The 20,211-nt window shown below is 44.6% G+C and overlaps 1 protein-coding gene across 4 annotated transcripts in view; it reads left to right on the top strand.

Moving 5' to 3' along the window:
* The first annotated feature begins 3,515 nt into the window (after nt 1-3,515).
* Nucleotides 3,516-20,211, top strand: part of APPL2 (adaptor protein, phosphotyrosine interacting with PH domain and leucine zipper 2) — a 59,208-nt gene continuing 42,512 nt past the window's right edge. For 2 of the 4 annotated variants that reach the window (XM_056574493.1, XM_056574495.1), the window contains exons 1-3: nt 3,516-4,456; nt 13,600-13,698; nt 15,863-15,922. In XM_056574493.1, the coding sequence (XP_056430468.1) occupies nt 4,385-4,456; nt 13,600-13,698; nt 15,863-15,922 (231 nt within the window). In that variant the 5' untranslated portion in view covers nt 3,516-4,384. The remainder of the gene's footprint in view (nt 4,457-13,599; nt 13,699-15,862; nt 15,923-20,211) is intronic. The other 2 variants (XM_056574496.1, XM_056574494.1) reach the window with 2 other exon arrangements.

Genomic DNA, 20,211 nt, shown 5'->3' on the forward strand with positions numbered 1-20,211 from the left:
GTTTGCTATGGGGATTTCCTTTTACCCTGGACAGTTCCTAAAATGGACAGAGGTGTCAGCAGAGAGCACTGTGCTCATGATGTCAGCAGAGAGCACTGTGCTCATGATGTCAGCAGAGAGCTCTGAGTTTCAAACGGAAAATAATTTCCACTGTAGTATTCAGCAGCTAATAAGTACAAGAAGGATTAAGATTTTTAATAGAAGTAATTTACAAATCTGTTTAACTTTCTGGCACCAGTTGATTTAAAAAAAAAAAAAAAAAGTTTTTCACCAGAGTACCCCTTTAATAGGAATTCCAGCCTCAACCATACTAAGCTGAAACCTTTTCCATGCAGCGCCCCTAGAGACATAAAAGCATATTCTATACTCCTTTTTTATTTTATTTTTCAATTTCCCCAAGAACAAAAGATGGCTTTGGAAAAATACTGTTTTTATTTTACCAATATTTCAGTTTTTTCACATCCCTTTCCATCTTCAGGGTGCGTTCACACGCTATTACTAGCAGCGGGTTGCCCGCTGCAGGAAACCCGCTGCGAATTACACTACCATTGATTTGAATGGGTCCACTGACAGTCCGCATTAGTGTCAGATTTGCGGACTGTCCGCTGACCCATTTAACCCCTTAAAAATCACAATGCTTTCAATTTTGCACATAAAATTTCATATGATGGCTTATTTTTTGCACCACCAATTCTACTTTGCAGTGACATTAGTCATTTTACCAAAAAATCCACGGTGAAACGGAAAAAAAATTCATTGTGCAACAAAATTGAAGAAAAAAGGCCATTTTGTAAATTTTGGTGGCTTCCGTTTCTACGCAGTGCATATTTCGGTAAAAATGACACCTTATCTTTATTGTGTAGGTCCATATGGTAAAAATGATACCCTACTTATATAGGTTTTATTTTGTCGTACTTCTGGAAAAAAATCATAACTACATGCAGTAAAATGTATATGTTTAAAATTGTCATCTTCTGACCCCTATAGATTTTTTTTTTTCTGCATACGGGCCGGTATCAGGGCTAATTTTTTGCGCTGTGTTCTGAAGTTTTTAGCGGTACCATGTTTGCATTGATCGGACTTTTTGATCGCTTTTTATTAATTTTTTTTATGATATAAAAAAAGTGACCAAAAATACACTATTTTGGACTTTGGAATTTTTTTTTGCGCACACGCCATTGACCGCACGCGGCGATACCACATATGTTTATTTTTATTTACACAGTTTTTTTTTATGGGAAAAACTTTTATTAGGGAAGGGGGTAAATGATCTTATTATTAACTTTTTTTTGCTGTGTTATAGCTCCCAAAGGGGGCTATAACACCGCACACACTGATCTTTTACACTGATCCCTGCAAAGCCATAGCTTTGCATGGATCAGCGTAATAGGGGGTTGATTGCTCAAGCCTGTAGCTCAGGCTTGGAGCAATCAAACGCCGATCGGACGCGACGGAGCAAGTTCAGGGGGCCTCTGCTCGCGTCCTAGCTGATCGGGACATCGCGATTTTATCGCGATAGTCCCGATCAGCCCAACTGAGCTGCCGGGAAGCTTTTACTTTTGAGGCGATCAACTTTGATCGCTGCGTCTGAAGGGTTAATAGCACGCGGCACGATCTGTGCCCCGCACTATTAGCCCAGGGTCCCGGCTATTGATAGCCGGGACCGACCTGGTGTGATGCAGGGTCACGGTGTGACCACGTTTTAAACACTGGGACCGGGCGCAGGGCATACAGGTACGCCCTGCATCCTTAAGAGGTTAAATCAATGGTAGTGTAACTCGCAGCGAGTTTTCCGCAGTGGGAAACTCACTGCTAGCTACTAGCGTGTGAACACACCCTTATTTGGGACCCAATTAACCCTTTTCCGCTATAGGACATACCACACTATCTGGCTACCAGCAGCTCCATCTGTGCAGTCTGCACGTGCACCAGAAACAAGTAGACTGCATAAATAAAGCTTCTGGATAGTGTGAGATGTCAACCACGCTGTGACATGTTGCTGAGAGTCTCAAGCGATTTACAAAGTCTTTTTTAAATATTTTTCAGCCATGAAACAGAATAATAAAGGTATATAAGGAAAAAGGGGACATTAAAGGGGTTATCTGGCAGGAGGTGGGGGTTTCAAAACTATGGCCATTGTGTTGGATATTCTCACCTCCAGCACATCCACAGTGCCTCTGGTGTCCAGCTCTGGTCCCCAGTGCAATATTCTTCCTGAGTTGCAGCATGACGTGTCATCCCCAGGACGCACCAAAGCCTAATGTGTCAGGAAGACACTCAGGAGGAGGATAACACTGGGAATGGTAGCAAGACACTGCAGGCACCACAGGATCGCTGGAGGTGAGTACAAGTTTATTTTTTATATCCCACAAATGGACATGGTTTTGAAACCCCCACACCCCTTCCACCAGATAACCCCTTTAATGAGGATGTCTTTATAAGGTGAGTTGGTACTGTGCAATTTAGGTGACAGAATCTCATTATAGGGGTTGTCCAGGCAAAACTAACTTATCCCCTATCCGGTTATTAGGAGATAAAAAGCTGATCACAGTGGGGCCGACTGCTGGGACTCCCCGGCAATCTCCGAACAAGACCCCGGCTCTCAGTGAGGAGCGCGTGAGCACTCTATTCATTTCTATGGGAGTGCCAAAGAGACTCAAGTACAACACTTGAGTATCTCCAGTGCTCCCAAAGAAATTAATGGAACATATGCCGTCTACTGCATGCACTCTTTCTGAGAGCCAGGGCTGCGTTCTGGAGATCACAGGGTCTCAGCTACTTATTTCCTATCTTGTGGATAAGGGATAAGTTAGTTTTGGCTGGACAGCCCCTTTAAGCACCTATTCTGGAGGAGGCTGCTGTAAGCTGGATCTCCCGGGAATTTCCATGTGGAATTTCTGTAGTATGAACAGGGCCTAAGGGATCCAGCACTGTCTTTATTTTCACGGCCCTGCTATTGTGACTGAGCAGAGCAACAAAAATTCCTAACACAGATGTGAACAGGGCCTAAAGGATCCAAGATGGATATAATGGTCTTGAAAACCATATGCATTGACTCTCCAGTGAAAACCGTACGCCAAAAGATGCATCAGGTTGTGTCCGTTTTGCATCCCGTACGGTTTTGTCAGTTTTTTTACCCGTACTCAAAACCATAGCCTACCACGGTTTTTGGTCTGAGTGAACAACTGTATTGAAACATATATTTATTTTTCACATGGGAGTCAATGGGAACCGTACAGAACTGTATGTGTGTACGGTTCCATCCGGTTTTCACCATCCGGTTTTTGACTTTGCACAGTTTTTTTCTTGGAATTTCAATCAAACAAGTGAAACTTTATTCATAATGGAGTGAAAAGTTAAAAACGTATATGTTATAAGTAAAAGTTATATAACGTTTTTTTTTCTTAAAAAACGGATGCAACCGGACATAATTTTTCAAACCATGTACGGTTTTCAACCGAATACGGATTCAAATTTATACACACATTTTGATAGAATTTAGTCAGGTTTTGAGGAATCCGTTTTTTTATTAAAGACCTGATAAGGGGAACTGTATTGCAAAAACGTGATGTGAACCCAGCCTCATATGTGTCCATCAGGTTTTCTTTTCCAGGCAGACTATACCCAGGACCCATGACACATTATGACTTCACACTGAATGGAGCCTGAGCTTTATTTACATGAAAATATCCGCCTTTGTGTTTTCGTTGCATCAACACGTCCGCCTGTTAACCCATTATGTGCTGTATCTATTCCAGAGGAGTCTACAGGCTGCAGACGGTGCCATTCCTCATCACAGGACGCTCTTTGCTGCCAACTAGCGGCGGCGGGCGGAGTAGCAGTCCGATCAATACGTGTTGCTGAGCTCCGGGAGGAAGGGCAGATAATTAAATCCAGCTAAATAATTCAGTGCTCTCCCTGCCGAGGACAACATGCCCGCCGTGGATAAGCTGCTGCTGGAGGAGGCCTTGCAGGACAGCCCCCAGGTAAGGGCGCTTTCCGTCGTGCATCGGGGGCGCAGATGGCACAGTGACGCTGTTCACACTATCTACATCACCCGGCTCCTGCTGGAAGTTATCGTGTAACTCAGGGCGCAAAGTCCGTCGGATGTGGTAATAAGGGGCACGGGCTGCGGACACTACGTGGAACAGACCCGGATGCAGGAAAACTTTGTTGTTATTGTTGTTGTGGCAGCCTGTCATAGCTGCGCATCCGCCGGGTCACCTGAGCGGGTCACGTGACTGTCTGGCTCTTGGGGGAGGGGGTGTCGGGCCGTGGGTTCTGACCCCGGGCATTGGCACTGTGGCGGGCGGGGGTGAGGCCTGCGGGTAGGAGACCGGGCGGCTTGTTGTGAGGTGACTGAGGGCCGCTACACTGGGTGGACATGGCTGCACCGACAACTTTCCTCAGTGCCCACCCCCTGCCACTAGTCTCCTACCAAAGCCCCCTGCTTCAAGTGGGTAAACCTTAACACTGGCATGTGGTATATAAGAAAGGCACTGGTATCCAGGGAAGTTTTAAAACACTGGGCCTCCAGCTGTTGCAAAACTACAACTCCCAGCATGCCCGGACAGCCTTTGGCTGTCCGGGCATGCTGGGAGTTGTAGTTTTGCAACAGCTAGAGACACACTGTTTGGAAAACACTGATCTAGGGGGTTAAAGGAAAACTGGTAGTGCGGGGGACACTGATCAGTTTGATGTTTACCGTGCCCGGATCCACCGCGCCGTTTGGCCCTAATCTTCTATTTTCGGGATTTGCTAATGAAATGCTAACTGGCACTCTGACGTCAGTGCTGCCGGCCGCAGCGCCGCCCAGCTCATCAATATTCCTCCCCTCTCTCTTCATTATAGAGTGGGGAGAAGAGGGAGATGCAGAGGGTGGGGAGGAATATTGATGAGCTGGCGGTGCTGCGGCCGGCAGCACTGACGACGGAGTGCCAGTTAGCACCTCATTAGCATATCCGGAAAATAGAAGCTTAGGGCCGAATGGCGCAGTGGATCCGGGTACGGTAAGCATCAAACTGATCAGCGTCCCCCGCACTACCAGCCAGTACCGCTGGTTAGTGAGGGTGGGGGGGTCGAGAAAGCTGACAGTTTTCCTTTAAAGGAGTACTCCAGTGCAACATAACTTATCCCTTATCCAAAGGATAGGGGACAAGTTATAGATCGCGAGGGGGGGGTCCGAGCACTGGGGCCCTCCAGGATCTGGATGGGGTCGCGGCAGTCTGCAGGAAGTGCAGTTTCGTCCCCAGCAGAAAGCCGCGGCAGACATGCCCCCTCCATGTGTATCTATGGGGTACATGAAGGGGGCGTGTCGGCCACCGCATCATGTGGGGCTAGAACACCCCCTTTCCAGCTTACTGCCCTGGCCCCGTCCAGGAGATCCCGGGGGGCCCCAACGCCCGGATCCCCCCCCGCGATCAATAACCTTCGGATAGGGGATAAGTTATATTGCACTACAGATCTCCTCTAATAATAAGGATACCAGGCTTGGTATCCAGTAAGTAAATAATCAACCCCTCTATGGTGAAGGTAAAGTCGTGGAATTATGGAAATCACAGACTTGATGGACATGTTAATGATATGGAAATAATGGAAAAAATGGAAACAAAATATTCAAAACATCTGTTTATTCAGTATCGAGTATAAGCGCCACGTGCAGAAATACTTACACTGCTATCAATGAGGTTATTACTGGTTGTCTGAGGAATGTTCTGCCACGCTGAATGCCCTTGGGCACACTATTTATCACGATCCACTGCTGCCAGCCTCTTTGCAATTGTTGACCAATGACGTTGCGAATGGGAGACTAGTCTGGAGACACTGCAGGCCTTGGTTTCATGTTTAGGCCACGCAGGCTGCTTGCAGTAACACAAGCAATATGCGGCCCGGTGTTATGTTGTAAAAGGGGTCGTGGGTCACTTTGGAGAAATGGCCATACCACCACCAAATCAATGTAGCGCTGAGCTGTTAGTGTACCTGGAATGAGGACTTAAAGGGGTACTCCGGTGGAAAACAATTTCTTTTAAATGAACTGATGCTAGAAAGTTATACAGATTTGTAAATTACTTCTATTTAAAATATCTTAATCCTTCCAGTATTTATCAGCTGCTGTATGCTTCACAGGAAGTTCTTTTCTTTTTGAATTTCCTTTCTGATTGACCACAGTGCTCTCTGCTGACGCCTCTGTCTGTGTCAGGAACTGTCCAGAGCAGGATAGATTTTCTATGGGGATTTGCTTCTACTCTGGACAGTTCCTAACATAGACAGAGGTGTCAGCAGAGAGCACTGTAGTCAGACAGAAAGGAAAAAAAAAAAAATTAAAAAAAACTTCCTGTGGAGCATACAGAAGCTGATAAGTACTGGAAGGAGTAAGATTTTTAAATAGAAGCAATTTACAAATGTGCTTCACCAGTTGATTTAAAAAAAAAAATAGTTTTCCACCGGAGTACCCCTTTAAGGGTCTATTCCCACGTACAGTATCCTGGGCAGAATGTAATGCTATGTGCAGTCATTTAGTTTACATTGAAATCTGCAGCTCTAAATCCTGTGCTTCAAATATGTGCAAAATACTGTACGTACAACTACACCCTAAATCACCCTTGTAAAATCCGCAGCAGGCTAGGAAACGTCTGATTGTGGGGAGTCTGACCACTGGGCCCCACATGGTCTCTAGAGTAGGGACTGGAGTCTCCCGTCCAAATGGAGCTGCGGGTTGTGCATGGTCTGTCTATTTATTGTCTATGAGAGAACTCTAAGGCCATGTTCACACGGCGGAATTTCAGAGAAGAATTTGCCATAAAAATTCCACTTGGAAATTCCGCTACAGCAGAGTCCCATTGATTTCCATAGGATTCTGCTACACTGTGCACACAGCGGAATCCTGAAAATCACGATTCTGGCCTCTGCAGAAATAATGGACATATGAAGACAACGCATTCCTGAGCGGTGCTAGTACCGGCCAGACATTACGCAAAGATCCTCCTTGTCAGCGTAGTCTAACGGTATGTTCAGCAGATTCTGCCAACCATTGGAATTAATCAGTAGCAAATATTTTTGTGTGAATGTAAGCTAAGAGAGTATATGTCTGGCTGCTTCCATATTCAATGCACAACCCACTGCCCTTTTTGGACAGGAGATTACAATCCCTGTTCTCAAGATCATAGGTGGTCCCAGCAGTCAGACCATCACAATTAGACACTTATCCCCTGTCCTGGGACCCTGAAGAACCCCACTGCCATATAAGAAAACACCAGCAATATGAATAGCACTAGTTAGGTGGGGAGGGGTGGGGCAAGCTGTAGCCAGACAACTTTGGCACCAGCTTATCCCTCCTAGAACAAAAGGGTCAATCAGCAAAAATTCATCCCATCCAGCCCTTGTATTGGAGATTCAGGAGGCTGTCAGGTTTTCTTGGGGGCAATTTTTGGGAAAACTGCCACTGCAGTTTTTGAGCCAAAGTCAGAAGTCTTTTGAAATGAATGGAAATATAAAGGAAGGACTTACACTGCTCCTTCCTACTGGATCCACTTCTGACTTTGGTGCAAAAACTGCAGTGGCAGTTTTCCCAAAAATTGCCAAAAAATTCTGTGTGGAAACCTAGTCTGAGAGGTGAATGGGCACTTTAACCGCTGGTTCAAACTTTGGAATTCTACAATGTAACCTACAACAAGGATTTTGATTCTGGCAGGGGATTGAACATGTTCATCTGCCGGAATGCATCAGAAAAGTCCAGTTTGCCAAAGGGATGCCACCTTTGTCCGTGGCATAAGAGCCAACTCCAGATAATTTCTGCTGGAACAATAAGATCCCAGATCCACCGAGCAATTCACCAAGGATATTTTCCTCTCTGAGGTTGCCCTTGCACATGTGGCAACCTTTCCATTGAAGGATAGGCCTGTGATTGAGTTGGATTCCCGCTATCTTGTTTTTTGTATATTCCTGCATAACATGCCATAACAGTGTGTATTGGCAAAACCCCATTAAAGAAAAATGGTCACCCTGTTCACCCACACCAAACCCAATACACTGAGTTATAGTGTGGGTAAACAGGAGTCCGATGAAGGGTCACTGACTAAAATACGTAGCTTAGGTCCAAAAATGTGTCCCACCGAAGATCCACTGCAATAGTGTGGGTGAACAGGCTGTTTTCCTTTAAAAGCCTTACTAAAATCTTATAGGCCAAGATAACACAACTGCACTTGGGGTTGAGCACCTTGTATCACCTTAGATCACGTCAATGTAATTGTCAAGATAACACAGGACAGCTATAGTTTAATGTTTTTATGTGTTGGTTTTATTCTGATCAAATATTGACCAAAATACTGTGTGTGAACCCAGCCTAAGGGTAACTTTACACAGGAAGGATGTGGAATACAACACCAGGCAAGTGCATGAGATCGCGTTCACAAGCTGCAGACTTTTTCTGCATAAAAATTGACATTTGCCATTATACACATTACACATATGGCTTTTGCTGTGTATTTGCAGTGGAATCTTCTGGGGAAATATTCCGCTGAGATTTGACCTTGCGTTACAGAAGTGGCGGTCTCTTGGATTTGCCAGTATTTTCTCTTGATGAAATTGCATACAGTGGGGAGAACAAGTATTTGATACACTGCCAATTTAGCAGGTTTTCCTATTTAGAAAGCATGAGAGGTCTGTAATTTTTATCATAGGTACTGTTCAACTGTGAGAGATGGAATCTAAAACGAAAACACGTTGTATAATTTAAAAAAGTTAGTTTGCATTTATTGCATGACATAAGTATTTGATACATCAGAAAAGCATAATTTCACGGTCGGATCCATTGGGGGACACAGGAACCGTGTGGCACCAGAATGGGTCTCCTCCCTTTCCCAGTACACTTCCAACCTGGCATGGGTCTCAAGGTCAGTGTTACTGCTTTTGGAATGATCCTCTTTGCGATCTTCTCTCCCGGACGACCACTCAGTCTCTCCTGATCCCTCTTCCAAGCGTTTCCACAAATGCCCTAAGGTCCTGTCATCTAACTCCTCCCCAGAGTCACCGACTTGGGACAGGTCCCCTTTCTGTCGGTCTCGCAAATGGACTGGGAAAGGCAGGAGACCCATTCTGGTGCCACACAGTTCCTGTGTCCCCCAATGGATCCTCCGTGAAGCAGATTTTACGGTAAGTAGAAAAATCTATCTTTGGTACAGAAACCTTTGTTTGCAATTACAGAGATCATACGTTTCCTGTAGTTCTTGACCAGGTTTGCACACACTGCAGCAGGGATTTTGGCCCACTCCTTCATACAGACCTTCTCCAGATGCTTCAGGTTTCAGGGCTGTTGCTGGGCAATACAGACTTTCTGCTCCCTCCAAAGAGTTTCTATTGGGTTTAGGTCTGGAGACTGGCTGGGCCACTCCAGGACCTTGAGATGCTTCTTACAGAGCCACTATTTAGTTGTCCTGGCTGTGTGTTTCGGGTCGTTGTCATGCTGGTAGACCCCATCTTCAATGCTCTTAGGGAAGGAGGTTGTTGGCCAAGTTCTCATTTCGATTCATGGGCCCCATACATCCTCACCTCAATACGGTGCAGTCATCCTGTCGCCTTTGCAGAAAAGCAGCCCCAAAGAAGGATGTTTCCATGCTTCACGGTTGGCATGGTGTTATTGAGGTTGTACTCATCCGTCTTCTTACTCCAAACACGGTGAGTGGAGTTTAGACCTAAAAGCTCTTTTTTTTTTTTTTTTTGTCTCATCAGACCACATGACCTTCTCCCTCCTCTGGATCATTCATATGGTCATTGGCAAACGTCAGACGGTCCTGGACATGCGCTGGCTTGAGTAGGGGGACTTAACGTGCACTGCAGGATTTTAATCCATGACGGTCTAGTGTGTTACTAATGGTTTTCTTGGAAACTGTGGTCCCAGCTCTCTTCAGGTCACTGACAAGGTCCTGCCGTGTAGTTTTGGCCTGATCCCAGATAATTGCGCCAACAGTTGTTGCCTTCTCACCAAGCTGCTTGCCTATTGTCCTGTAGCCCATCCCAGCCTTGTGCAGGTCTACAATTTTATCCCTGATGTCCTTACACAGCTCTCTGGTCTTGGCCATTGTGGAGAGATTGGAGTTTTTGTGTGTGTGGACAGGTGTCATGAGTTCAAACAGGTGCAGTAAATACAGGTAATGAGTGGAGAACAGGAGGGCTCCTTAAAGGGGTACTCTGGCCCTAGACATCTTAACCCCTATCCAAAGGATAGGGCATAAGATGTCTAATCGCGGGGGTTCCCGCCGCTGGGGGACCCCCGCAATCTGTCATGCAGCACCTACCTGTGTCTGATGCACAGAGCGACGATCGGTCCATGTCTGAAGGGTCACCACTACAGGGCCGGAGTATTGTGACGTCACAACTCCGCTCACTTTTGACATCACTCCCCTCCATCTCAATGTAAGCCTATGACGTGACGTGAATGGGATTTTTTGACGCCCGTTTTATGGACTTTTTGACTGGAGTTCATGTCGAAGGTTTTTACAGGAGGATAACAGTAGTTTGAAAGGGTATTGTGCATGTTCTGTCTCCTAGGAGTAGATGGGATTAGTGTTTGAACTAAGCCTGCGCTGCTTTCTTGTATTTACATGGTGTTTTAACACATAAAAGCTGGTAGCTATGCAATTCTTCATGTAATTTGTGGTAATATAATACTGCAAAAAAGAGCGTGCATACAGAGTCTTATTGTTTTTCAATATTATGTTAAGCTGCTGTAGGCAAATTGCTTCTTTCAAGATAATAGAGGAAGGTAAATCATATCCTTAACATTTCTTTAGACAACTCTAGCCCACCATGATTGCCAGCCGGTTTTCTATGGTGTAGCAGGCACAGGCTGGCATAGCAACAAGTGTTTCCTTTGTCTGCTATCACAATCACTCCTGCTTATAAAGGAAACAATTCTGAATAGGCAAATGCCAGGAATGCAGTTCCATTATAAAAGCAATGTGAAAATAATTATTTCATTTCTGCATATTTCATATTGCATAAAAGATAAGCTTTAAAATTACATTGGTGAACCCACGGTCAACCACTTGGCTTGATTTAAATAAATAAAAAGTTTTCCACCGGAGTACCCCTTTAAGGGTGCGTTCACACATGCGTACAGCGATGTGGAATTCCTATCGCCGGACGCCCGGGACATGCAGTTCCGGGCGCCGGGCAGGTGAATTTTTCCGGCCCTTAGCCCGACTTCAGGCAAGAAGGGCTGGACCTGACAAGCGCGGCGGCGCTCAGAAGTCTGTATGGAGTGGGCTCCCGACTCATGCTCGCTCCATACTCTGCAGCCCCCAGCTGATTTCAGTAGCCGGGGGGCACCCCTAATAGCCAGCATGCGGCGATTGCAGCGGCTGGCTATTAACCCTTTAGATCGCCGCTGGCAAAGCCGACAGCGGCATCTAAAGGGACATGTGAATGATTTCTGATGGGCTAGTGGGGTGGATCGCCCCCCCGCAGCGTGATCAAAGGGGGGGCGATCCACTATAGAGATAGCCGGAAGGCTTACCTCTGTTCCCTGTTGTCCTGTGGCTCTGTCATTAATAGATCCTGGCTGGACCAGGCTCTATCAATGGATCACAGAGCACACAGATCAATGGAGTTCAGTAGAACTCTATTGATCTGTATGAGGAATCTAATGAGGAATCTAATGATCCCTCCTAAAAGTCTAATAAAGTGTAAAACAAAACAAAACAAGAAAAAAAAAAAAGTTTTAATAAAAGTTTAAAAGATGCACATTAACCCCTTACATGATAAAAGTGCAAATCACCCCCTTTTCCTATATAAAAACATGTAAACATAATAATAAACATATTTAGTATCGCTGCATGCGTAATTGTACGAACTATTAAAATATAATATTATGTATCCCATACGGTTAATGACGTAAATGAAAAAAAAATACCAAACCACAGAATTGCAATTTTTTTAATATCCCAGAAAAATAAGTTAAAAAGAGATTAAAAAGTCAGATCAATACCCAATGGTAACAGATTATTGCCCAAAACAATGAGCCCTCATACAGCCTCCTATGCGAAAAAAGTTTTTTTTAAAAGCTACAGGGGTCAAAAATGGCAATTAAAAAATTGGAAAAATTCAGAATTTTTTAAAAAAATTTGTAAAACATGACAAACTATACAAATCTAGTATTACTGTAATCAGGCCAGCCTAAATTATCAAAACAACATGTTAGCTCCACCACAAGGTAAATAGTGTAGAAAAGAAAACCACCAAATTAGCAAACTTATCTTTTACTATTTCAATTTCATTTCACCGAATATATATATTTTTTTATTATTATTTTTTTTATTGTTTGTTTTGGAGAATGTTATTGAAAAATTAAAAAGTATCATTATAGTAGGTAGTTATGGCTATTATAGGGCGAGGAGGAAAAAACGAGAGTGTGAAAGTGAAAATTGGCCCGGACAAGTGGATCGTCATGAGGGACAAGTAGATTTTGATCCGTTTTAGTCCCGTGGACAAGTAGTTTTTTTATTAAATTTCCACACCTCTGGTGTATTTTTGCTGCAGATTTTGCTGCCCATTGACTTTAATAGGTAGTAAAACCTGCTTCAGCAAATCTGCAGAAAAAATATGCACATAAGGGTATGTTAACACGAAAACAATCCACTGCCGAATTCCTGCAGTTGAATTTCTGCTTGCGGGTCTTCATGCTGCAAAATATCTGCAAGCAGAGTTTCCACAAGTGGATCACGGTATGTTGCTACTCATTAACTTCCCTTTGGATAGCAAAACCCGCTGCAAAAAATCTGCAGCAAAACGTGCACATGTCATTGTACCCTTAGGGCTTGTTCACGTGGGTGGGCTTCGAGTTTGAATGGGGATGGGCTTGCTATGGCTGATTTTTGGCAGTGGGATTTCCATTGCAGAAAATCTGCTGCAGATCCTAGATTTTTACATTACATGTCTGAACAACATGTCAAAAGCTTTTACAAATGGCAGTGACACTTTAAAGGGGTACTCCGGTGAAAATATTTTTATTTATTTTTTTATCAACTGGTGCCAGAAAGTTAAACAGATTTGTAAATTACTTCTATTAAAAAATCTTCATCCTTCCAGTACTACAGTGGAAATTCTTTTCTTTTTGTAACACAGTGCTCTCTGCTGACATCATGACCACAGTGCTCTCTGCTGACATCTCTGTCCATTTTAGGAACTGTTCAGAGCAGCATATGTTTTCTATGGGGATTTTCTCCTACTCTGGACAGTTCTTAAAATGGACAGAGGTGTCAGCAGAGAGCACTGTGGTCATGATGTCAGCAAAGAGCTCTGTGTTCCAAAAAGAAAAGAATTTCCTCTGTAGTAGTCAGCAGCTAATAAGTACTGAAAGGGTTAAGATTTTTTAATAGAAGTAATTTACAAATCTGTTTAACTTTCTGGCACCAGTTTTCCACCAGAGTACCCCTTTAATATTAATTTCCTTAATGTCTCTAAGAAAGCTAGGATTTATTTGTTTTGTGCCATTGTAAATTGCCACACCGAACTTTAACTCTACAGTATGTGTACCTGTTATTCCATGTATTGTGCCAATACTGATTTACAGCCATGCTTTTGTTTTTTTTTTTTTTACGATAGACCCGCTCCCTTTTGAGTGTTTTTGAGGAAGATGCTGGAACACTAACAGAATATACAAATCAGCTGCTTCAGACTATGCAAAGAGTTTATGGGGCTCAGGTGAGCAAACTGGTTTACATATTTAGTTTTTGCAATGTTGCCTGTAAAATAAGCTGCATGTTATACTCTGTGATACAAAATGCTTCCTATGTATTGCTCTGCCTTAGGGGGATTCAGTATAGACAAATGGTGATGGGATATGATTTCACATGAATATTGCGTTATTATTAGTTATCCAGGAGATCAATAATGTACAGACATTGTAGTTATTTTTTTGTTTTACATTTTAAGTGTAACAAGCCTTATTACACATTTAAAGACATTGGCCCTGATTTACTAACATGATCCTGACTCTTTATATTGGGCTATGTGACACTTTGTGTGACACATTTTACTGCTAAAAACCCGACGGTTTTCTAATTTCTCAGAGTGTTTTTTTAACCTGACTAAAGGGGCGTGGTTTGCATAATTAGGGGCGTGTTCCCGACATTTTCCTGAAAACCCAACAGTTGTATTTAAAAACCCACCAGAAAAATAGTGAAATACTAAACCTGAAAACTCGACTGCTTTGAGGTGTGGGGAATCTGTTAAAACATGTGGGTTTTTTGAAAATCCTGTCACTTTGTCCCCTTAGTAGCTTTTTATATTACATTTTTTATTTTTTATTTTTATTATCTTGGCTTTCATTTCCATTATTTTTTTTGTTTTTTTATTTTTACTTTTTGTTTGTTAAACCATTAACGACCATGCATGTAAAGTTATGTCCTGATGCATAGTTACTTTGCTTTATTTATTTGCTTTTATTTTTCCTGTGTGACTGATGACTCATCATACATGGGCTGGAGTATCATGATGTCACAACTCCGCCCCCTCATCACCCCCCCGCCCCACCCCCTCAATGCAAGCCTATGGGAGGAGGCGTGGCGCTTGTCCAAAGGATCCCCTATCCTTTGGATCCTGTCCAAAGGATCCCCTATCCTTTGGATAGGGAATAAGATGTCTAGGGCCGGAGTACCCCGTTAACAACTTACTTAGGTTTTCATGCTGGATCTGCCAGAACCTGGTTTATAGGACTTGTTCGGGAACTTCCCATGCAAGTCCCATAGTGAAGCAAGAAGTCTCCCAGACTGTTATAGCACACATAGGGACACAATATGCATACTTTAGTCTGAAACAGCCTTGAAAAGATAAAATATAGTTATATAAAAGAAACGCAGCTAGATAAAAAGGCTGAAAGATTTGTAACTGTAATGCAATTAATGTATCTGCTAAACACAAAATTTCTATTTTCAACTGTAAGGCTATGTTCACACAACAGAATGTCATTCCGCAAACTGCAGGCGCCGGCGCTCCGCACAGGAATGCGCTGTCTCATAGACGGCTATACATTCCGTGCAGTGTCCGCAGAAAGAATGAACCGGTTACTTCTTTCTGCAGACACGGAAAACAGAATTTCTTTACATGCTACACAATCTTCACATCAAGGGTAAAAAAATAAATTTGTTTAATTTCGTTCTTAAGACCATTGTGTAAGATAAGGCTATGTTCACTTTACTGTTGTACTCTGCTAAAGAGAGCTTCAGTTAAAAAAAACACGGAAGTTGAAAAAAAAAAATTCTGCATGTCCGATAAGTCAGTGTTTGTTGTGCAAAGGGTTTGTTCTACTCCTTTTTTTTGGGCACCAAATGGACCCTTAACGGGTAGGAGCACTATGATAATGTGAAAGTAGCCTAACTGATTATGTAGTGAAATGTATATTTTTCGTTTCAAATGAGTTTTATTTAGGCTTTGAAGAAAAGTACAATAGCTTTACACAGCAAGCATCATATGTACACTTGAATTGCACTAAAAGAAATAGAAAAGCAAACACAAATGTCAGGTGTCTCAGTGGTGCTCAATATAATATATAAAAATCTATCATCATTCCTATATCATATATAACAATTTTTCATCATTCCTACTTTAGTCTGTCAAGGTAGCTAAAAAGTGCAAATACCACCGTATCGACTGTTTTATAGATATGGATATGGTATTACAGCATCCCTAATCGAATGGTAAGTTAGCCACTTTGCCCATTTGCGGTAAAAACCAAGGGATGTCCCCCTCCTTATTGCAATTATTTCTTCCAATCTATAGCAAGGTTGGAGTTTATTTAATATTAAAAATTTTCTTTATCTCAAAAATGTTTAATGAGTTAACTTAAGTATTTGTTTTCCTTTTGAAGAATGAAATGTGCTTGGCTACCCAACAGTTGTCCAGCCAACTCCTTGAGTATGAAAAACAGGTACAGATATATTGTTACTTTCCTGACTTTGCTGCATTCCTAATGGGGTCATTTTAATAGTAAAGTTTGAAATACAAGACTTGTCTGTGTTATTAGATTTATCGCAAAAGATTTGCCATCTTTACGTTCTTTGTAATTTGATAAAACACATCTAATTTGCATTGATAAAGCATAAATTTACATTCTATGGAGATTTAAATCCACACCGCTGGTTAATTTTTGCCTGAAGATTTTTTTAAGCAAAGCATGTATGATATGTCTTATTTATTCACTTTACTGCTATTGTAAACACAGAATTTCCATGTGGAAATTTTGCTTATAAAGGGGTTACCTATAAAGGGGTTTTGCATTGTAAGGGGTTACCTGTGCAGCTCCTCTTCTCCGGTACCCATCCCTGCAGTCCAGGGCCAGATTAAAGCTGCCTGGAAGACGGAGCATTTCATTATGATGGGCCCCCTCCCCTCTGACAGTTCCCCACATTAGGTGCAGTATAGTTTCCTCACATTAGGTTGTAGTTCCCCCACATTAGGTTCAGTACAGTTCCCCCACATTAGGTGCAGTACAGTTCCCCCACATTAGGCTGGCAGTATAGTTCCCCCACATTAGGTGCAGTATAGTTCCCCCACATTAGGTGCAGTATAGTTCCCCCACATTAGGTGCAGTATAGTTCCCCCACATTTGGTGCAGTATAGTTCCCCCACATTAGGTGCAGTATAGTTCCCCCACATTAGGTGCAGTACAGTTCCCCACATTAGGTGTGGTATAGTTCCCCACATTAGATGCAGTATAGTTCCCCACATTAGGTGCAGTATAGTTCCCCCACATTAGGTGCAGTATAGTTCCCCCTCATTAGGTGCAGTATAGTTCCCCCTCATTAGGTGCAGTATAGTTCCCCCACATTAGGTGTAGAATAGTTCCCCACATTAGGTGCAGTATAATTCCCCACATTATGTGCAGTACAGTTCCCCCACAGACATACAGCCTTCAGCCATATACAGTGTATGGCTGGAGGCTGGATGCATGTTTATTGCCCCACTTCAGTGTTCCGACCACTACTCCTCCTGGCCGGGGTCACGATCTACTGCTATGGCCTATGGGCCATAGCAGTAGGTCCCGGGACCGGAGGTCGGAACACTGAAGATGACGTGCTGCCAGCTGGTGCTGGATACTTACCATGCACGCGCGTCCTCATCTCTGCTCTGCTCCTCTCTGCTTTTACCATGGGCGCACGCACGGGATGTCAGTGATGTCCCTACGTGCGCTACCTCCCGGCAGCCCCTGCATTTTTAAAGTTAAAGTGGGGGCCGCCACAGAGAGGTAATATCCTTGTGTCCTGAAAAGATTTTTCGGGACACAGGGATATCCCGAATGTGACGGGGGGCCCCCTGCGGGCACGAGGCCCGGAGCAGGCGCTCCATGAGCGCCAATGATGATCCGGCCCTGCTGCAGTCTTTGCAAGCGGTTACTTTGCTGGAGGGACAGCAGTGCTGCTCTTCCCCTACAGCTATAGTGCCAAACAGCGCGGACTGCCATAGTCTTATCCCCGGCTTCTACCGCAGTATTAATCAGCACACTGCGTCTGCTCGATGTGCAGCCGCCGACCCTTTCCAGCGTCCCCCCTGCGCGTTCTCTCTCTCACGCTGTCCACCGGTGCTTCTCTTGCTAGCTGGGGTAATTCCTTCCCGCTTCTCCGCCGTCAGACTTATATTGTAAGCCGGCGGCCATTATTGCATGCATAGCCCCGCCTTCCTTCCCCTCTGCCGTAGAGCGGGAACTAAGGGGGAATATTCCTCTCCCAGCCAGCTGCCATTTTGGCTGAGGGGGAGTAGACACATTGCTCCGCCCCCTCCTCTCTCCACAGCGCGGGAAAGGGGGTCTCAATTCTTCTTCTCCCTCTCTTCTTCCGCAGCTCGGGAACGGGGGTCTCAATCTGTTCCCTCCCTCCTGCTAATCCCCCTGTGTGCGCGCGCTACAAGGGTCTCAGCCCTGACACACACCTTCCGGCAGCGGGGCAAGTGGGAGTGTATAGGGGAGGAGCAGACCTGCTGATGCTGTCTTCAGCACAGATCTTCTTGTAGCCATGGAAATAAAATGTGTGTGTGTGTGTGTGTATATATATATATATATATATATATATATATATATATATATATATAGAAGCGGCACTCCAATGGGGCATACAAAAAAGTGGTTTATTCACTAATCCAGTCACTGGTGCTACGTTTTGGTCTGCTCAATGAGACCTTTCTCAAGCAGACAGAAACGTAGCACTTGTGACTGGATGGGTGAATAAACAACTTTTTTGTATGCCACATTGGAGTGCCGCTTCTTCCTTGGAATTGCATTTTCATGGGACATTGAGTCTTGCCCTGAGAAGCAGAGGACCCCCAGGACCTAGAGTCCGAACACAGTGCCGGATATATATTTATTTAAAATCTTTGCCCCCTTGTGGTCATCACATGTATTACAGCTCCTGGTTTTTTTCCAACCAATGAGCTCCCTCTGGTGTCACTTTTTTATGAATTGCATCCCTGCAGTCTCTTCTCCCTATATGTAGGAGGGGACCCTTCCAACTGAAGTTGGGGGTCGATTTAATCTTGGCACAATTTTGGTAGTACTTTTGTACTCTGCGTGACTTTTACCTCGGGTCCGCAAGGTTCCCCTGGGTTACCCCCTTAGGGACGGAGTTATGGTCCTTCCCTCTGTTTCTGAGCATTGGGACTTCTTGTGCCCCTATCCCTCCATTTTCCCTCTGTGGGGGACCTTATGCTACCCGCCGTGGCAGTTCATTGCCAAGGATGCATGTTCCCTAGGGACATAATGGGGATACATTCTATGACCATGCCATGCCCGCTGCACCTGCAGCCGATTTCCAGTCCCTCCATATGAGAGCAGACCACTGATGGAGTGCCCCAGCCGGTGCCAATACATTTCTAGCAGAGGGACCCTTCCGAACTGTTCCCCTCCTCCATGCCTGAGCCTTCTTTGCCACCCCTGTGCCTTATGTTCAATCACCAGCAGAAGATTCCGCCACGCAGCGTCTCATTCCCGGGAGGGTATTTGAAATCCATTCAGTTGGGTTTCTGCCACCGCCGGTCACCCATTACATGTACGCCGCACCTGCTGCTAGTATCCCAGTATCCCATGGTTGGGTGACATTTGTGGGTGCCAGGACCCCTATACCAATAGGCCAGACCATGGTCTGGGTATTTCCCCCCCACCACCAATCACATTCACATGTCTCATCCGCGGCTGGATTCCGGTACGCCACTACTAGTTCTCGGTTTCCGAAGGAGTGACCCTGCATGTGCATGGCCTCTATTCCAGTTGGCCAACCAGTGGGCTGTGTGGCCCTATACCAGTAAGCCAGACGGTGGTCTGTGTGGTCTCCAGCATATGCTATGGACTTTTTGCCAGTAAGCCAGACAGTGCCCTGTGTGGTTTCCAGCATATACAATGGACCCTGTACCAGTAAGCCAGACGGTGGTCTGTGTGGTCTCCAGCATATACTATGGACTTTATGCCACTAAGCCAGACAATAGTCTGTGGTTTCCAGCATATCCAATGGACCCCATACCAGTTAACCAGACACTGGTCAGTGTGGTCTCCAGCATATACAACGGACCCTATACCAGTAAGCCAGACAGTGTTCTGCAGGGTTCTTCAGCTGCTGTTCTCCCATCATGAGGCTGCTGCGTACAGGGCTGGAGTTCCTGTACCTCACTTATTATGTGAGGTCTCTAAAGGGATGTCCCTGCATGCACTGGACCCTACGCCAGTTAGCTAACCATTGGTCTGCATGGTTTCCTACACCGATACGCCATCCATCGTATATCTGCCACAGTCCAGTGCCCCACCTCCAGTGTGAGGTACCCGCAGGGGTGGACTTGTTGGTTTCATGGGACCCTATTCCAGTCAGCCAGACCATGGTCTGGATGGTTTCTCACTCCACCAGGTCACCTACCACATTCAGTTCACCCACTTCATACCTGCCATACCACAGCTAAGGTTCTGGTATTCCACTATCGATGTGAGGTGTCTGGATGAGTCACCTTATGTGTTCCAGGAATTACTATACCAGTAAGCCAGACGGTTGTCTGCAAGGCTTCCCGTGGCTGAAGTCCGGTAACCCGAATTCAGTGTGCGGTCCTTAAAAGGGGACTTTCTGTTTTCCTTGTCCTTTTCCAAGTAAGCCAGACTGCGTCTGCATGTTTTCCTGCACCACGTGCCTCCTACATCAGTCATCTGTGTCTGTAGCTCGGGTGCTTTCTACGGCATGCCATCTGTAG

Source organism: Hyla sarda, chromosome 4 (assembly GCF_029499605.1).
Source record: "Hyla sarda isolate aHylSar1 chromosome 4, aHylSar1.hap1, whole genome shotgun sequence".
Classification (NCBI taxonomy): domain Eukaryota; kingdom Metazoa; phylum Chordata; class Amphibia; order Anura; family Hylidae; genus Hyla; species Hyla sarda.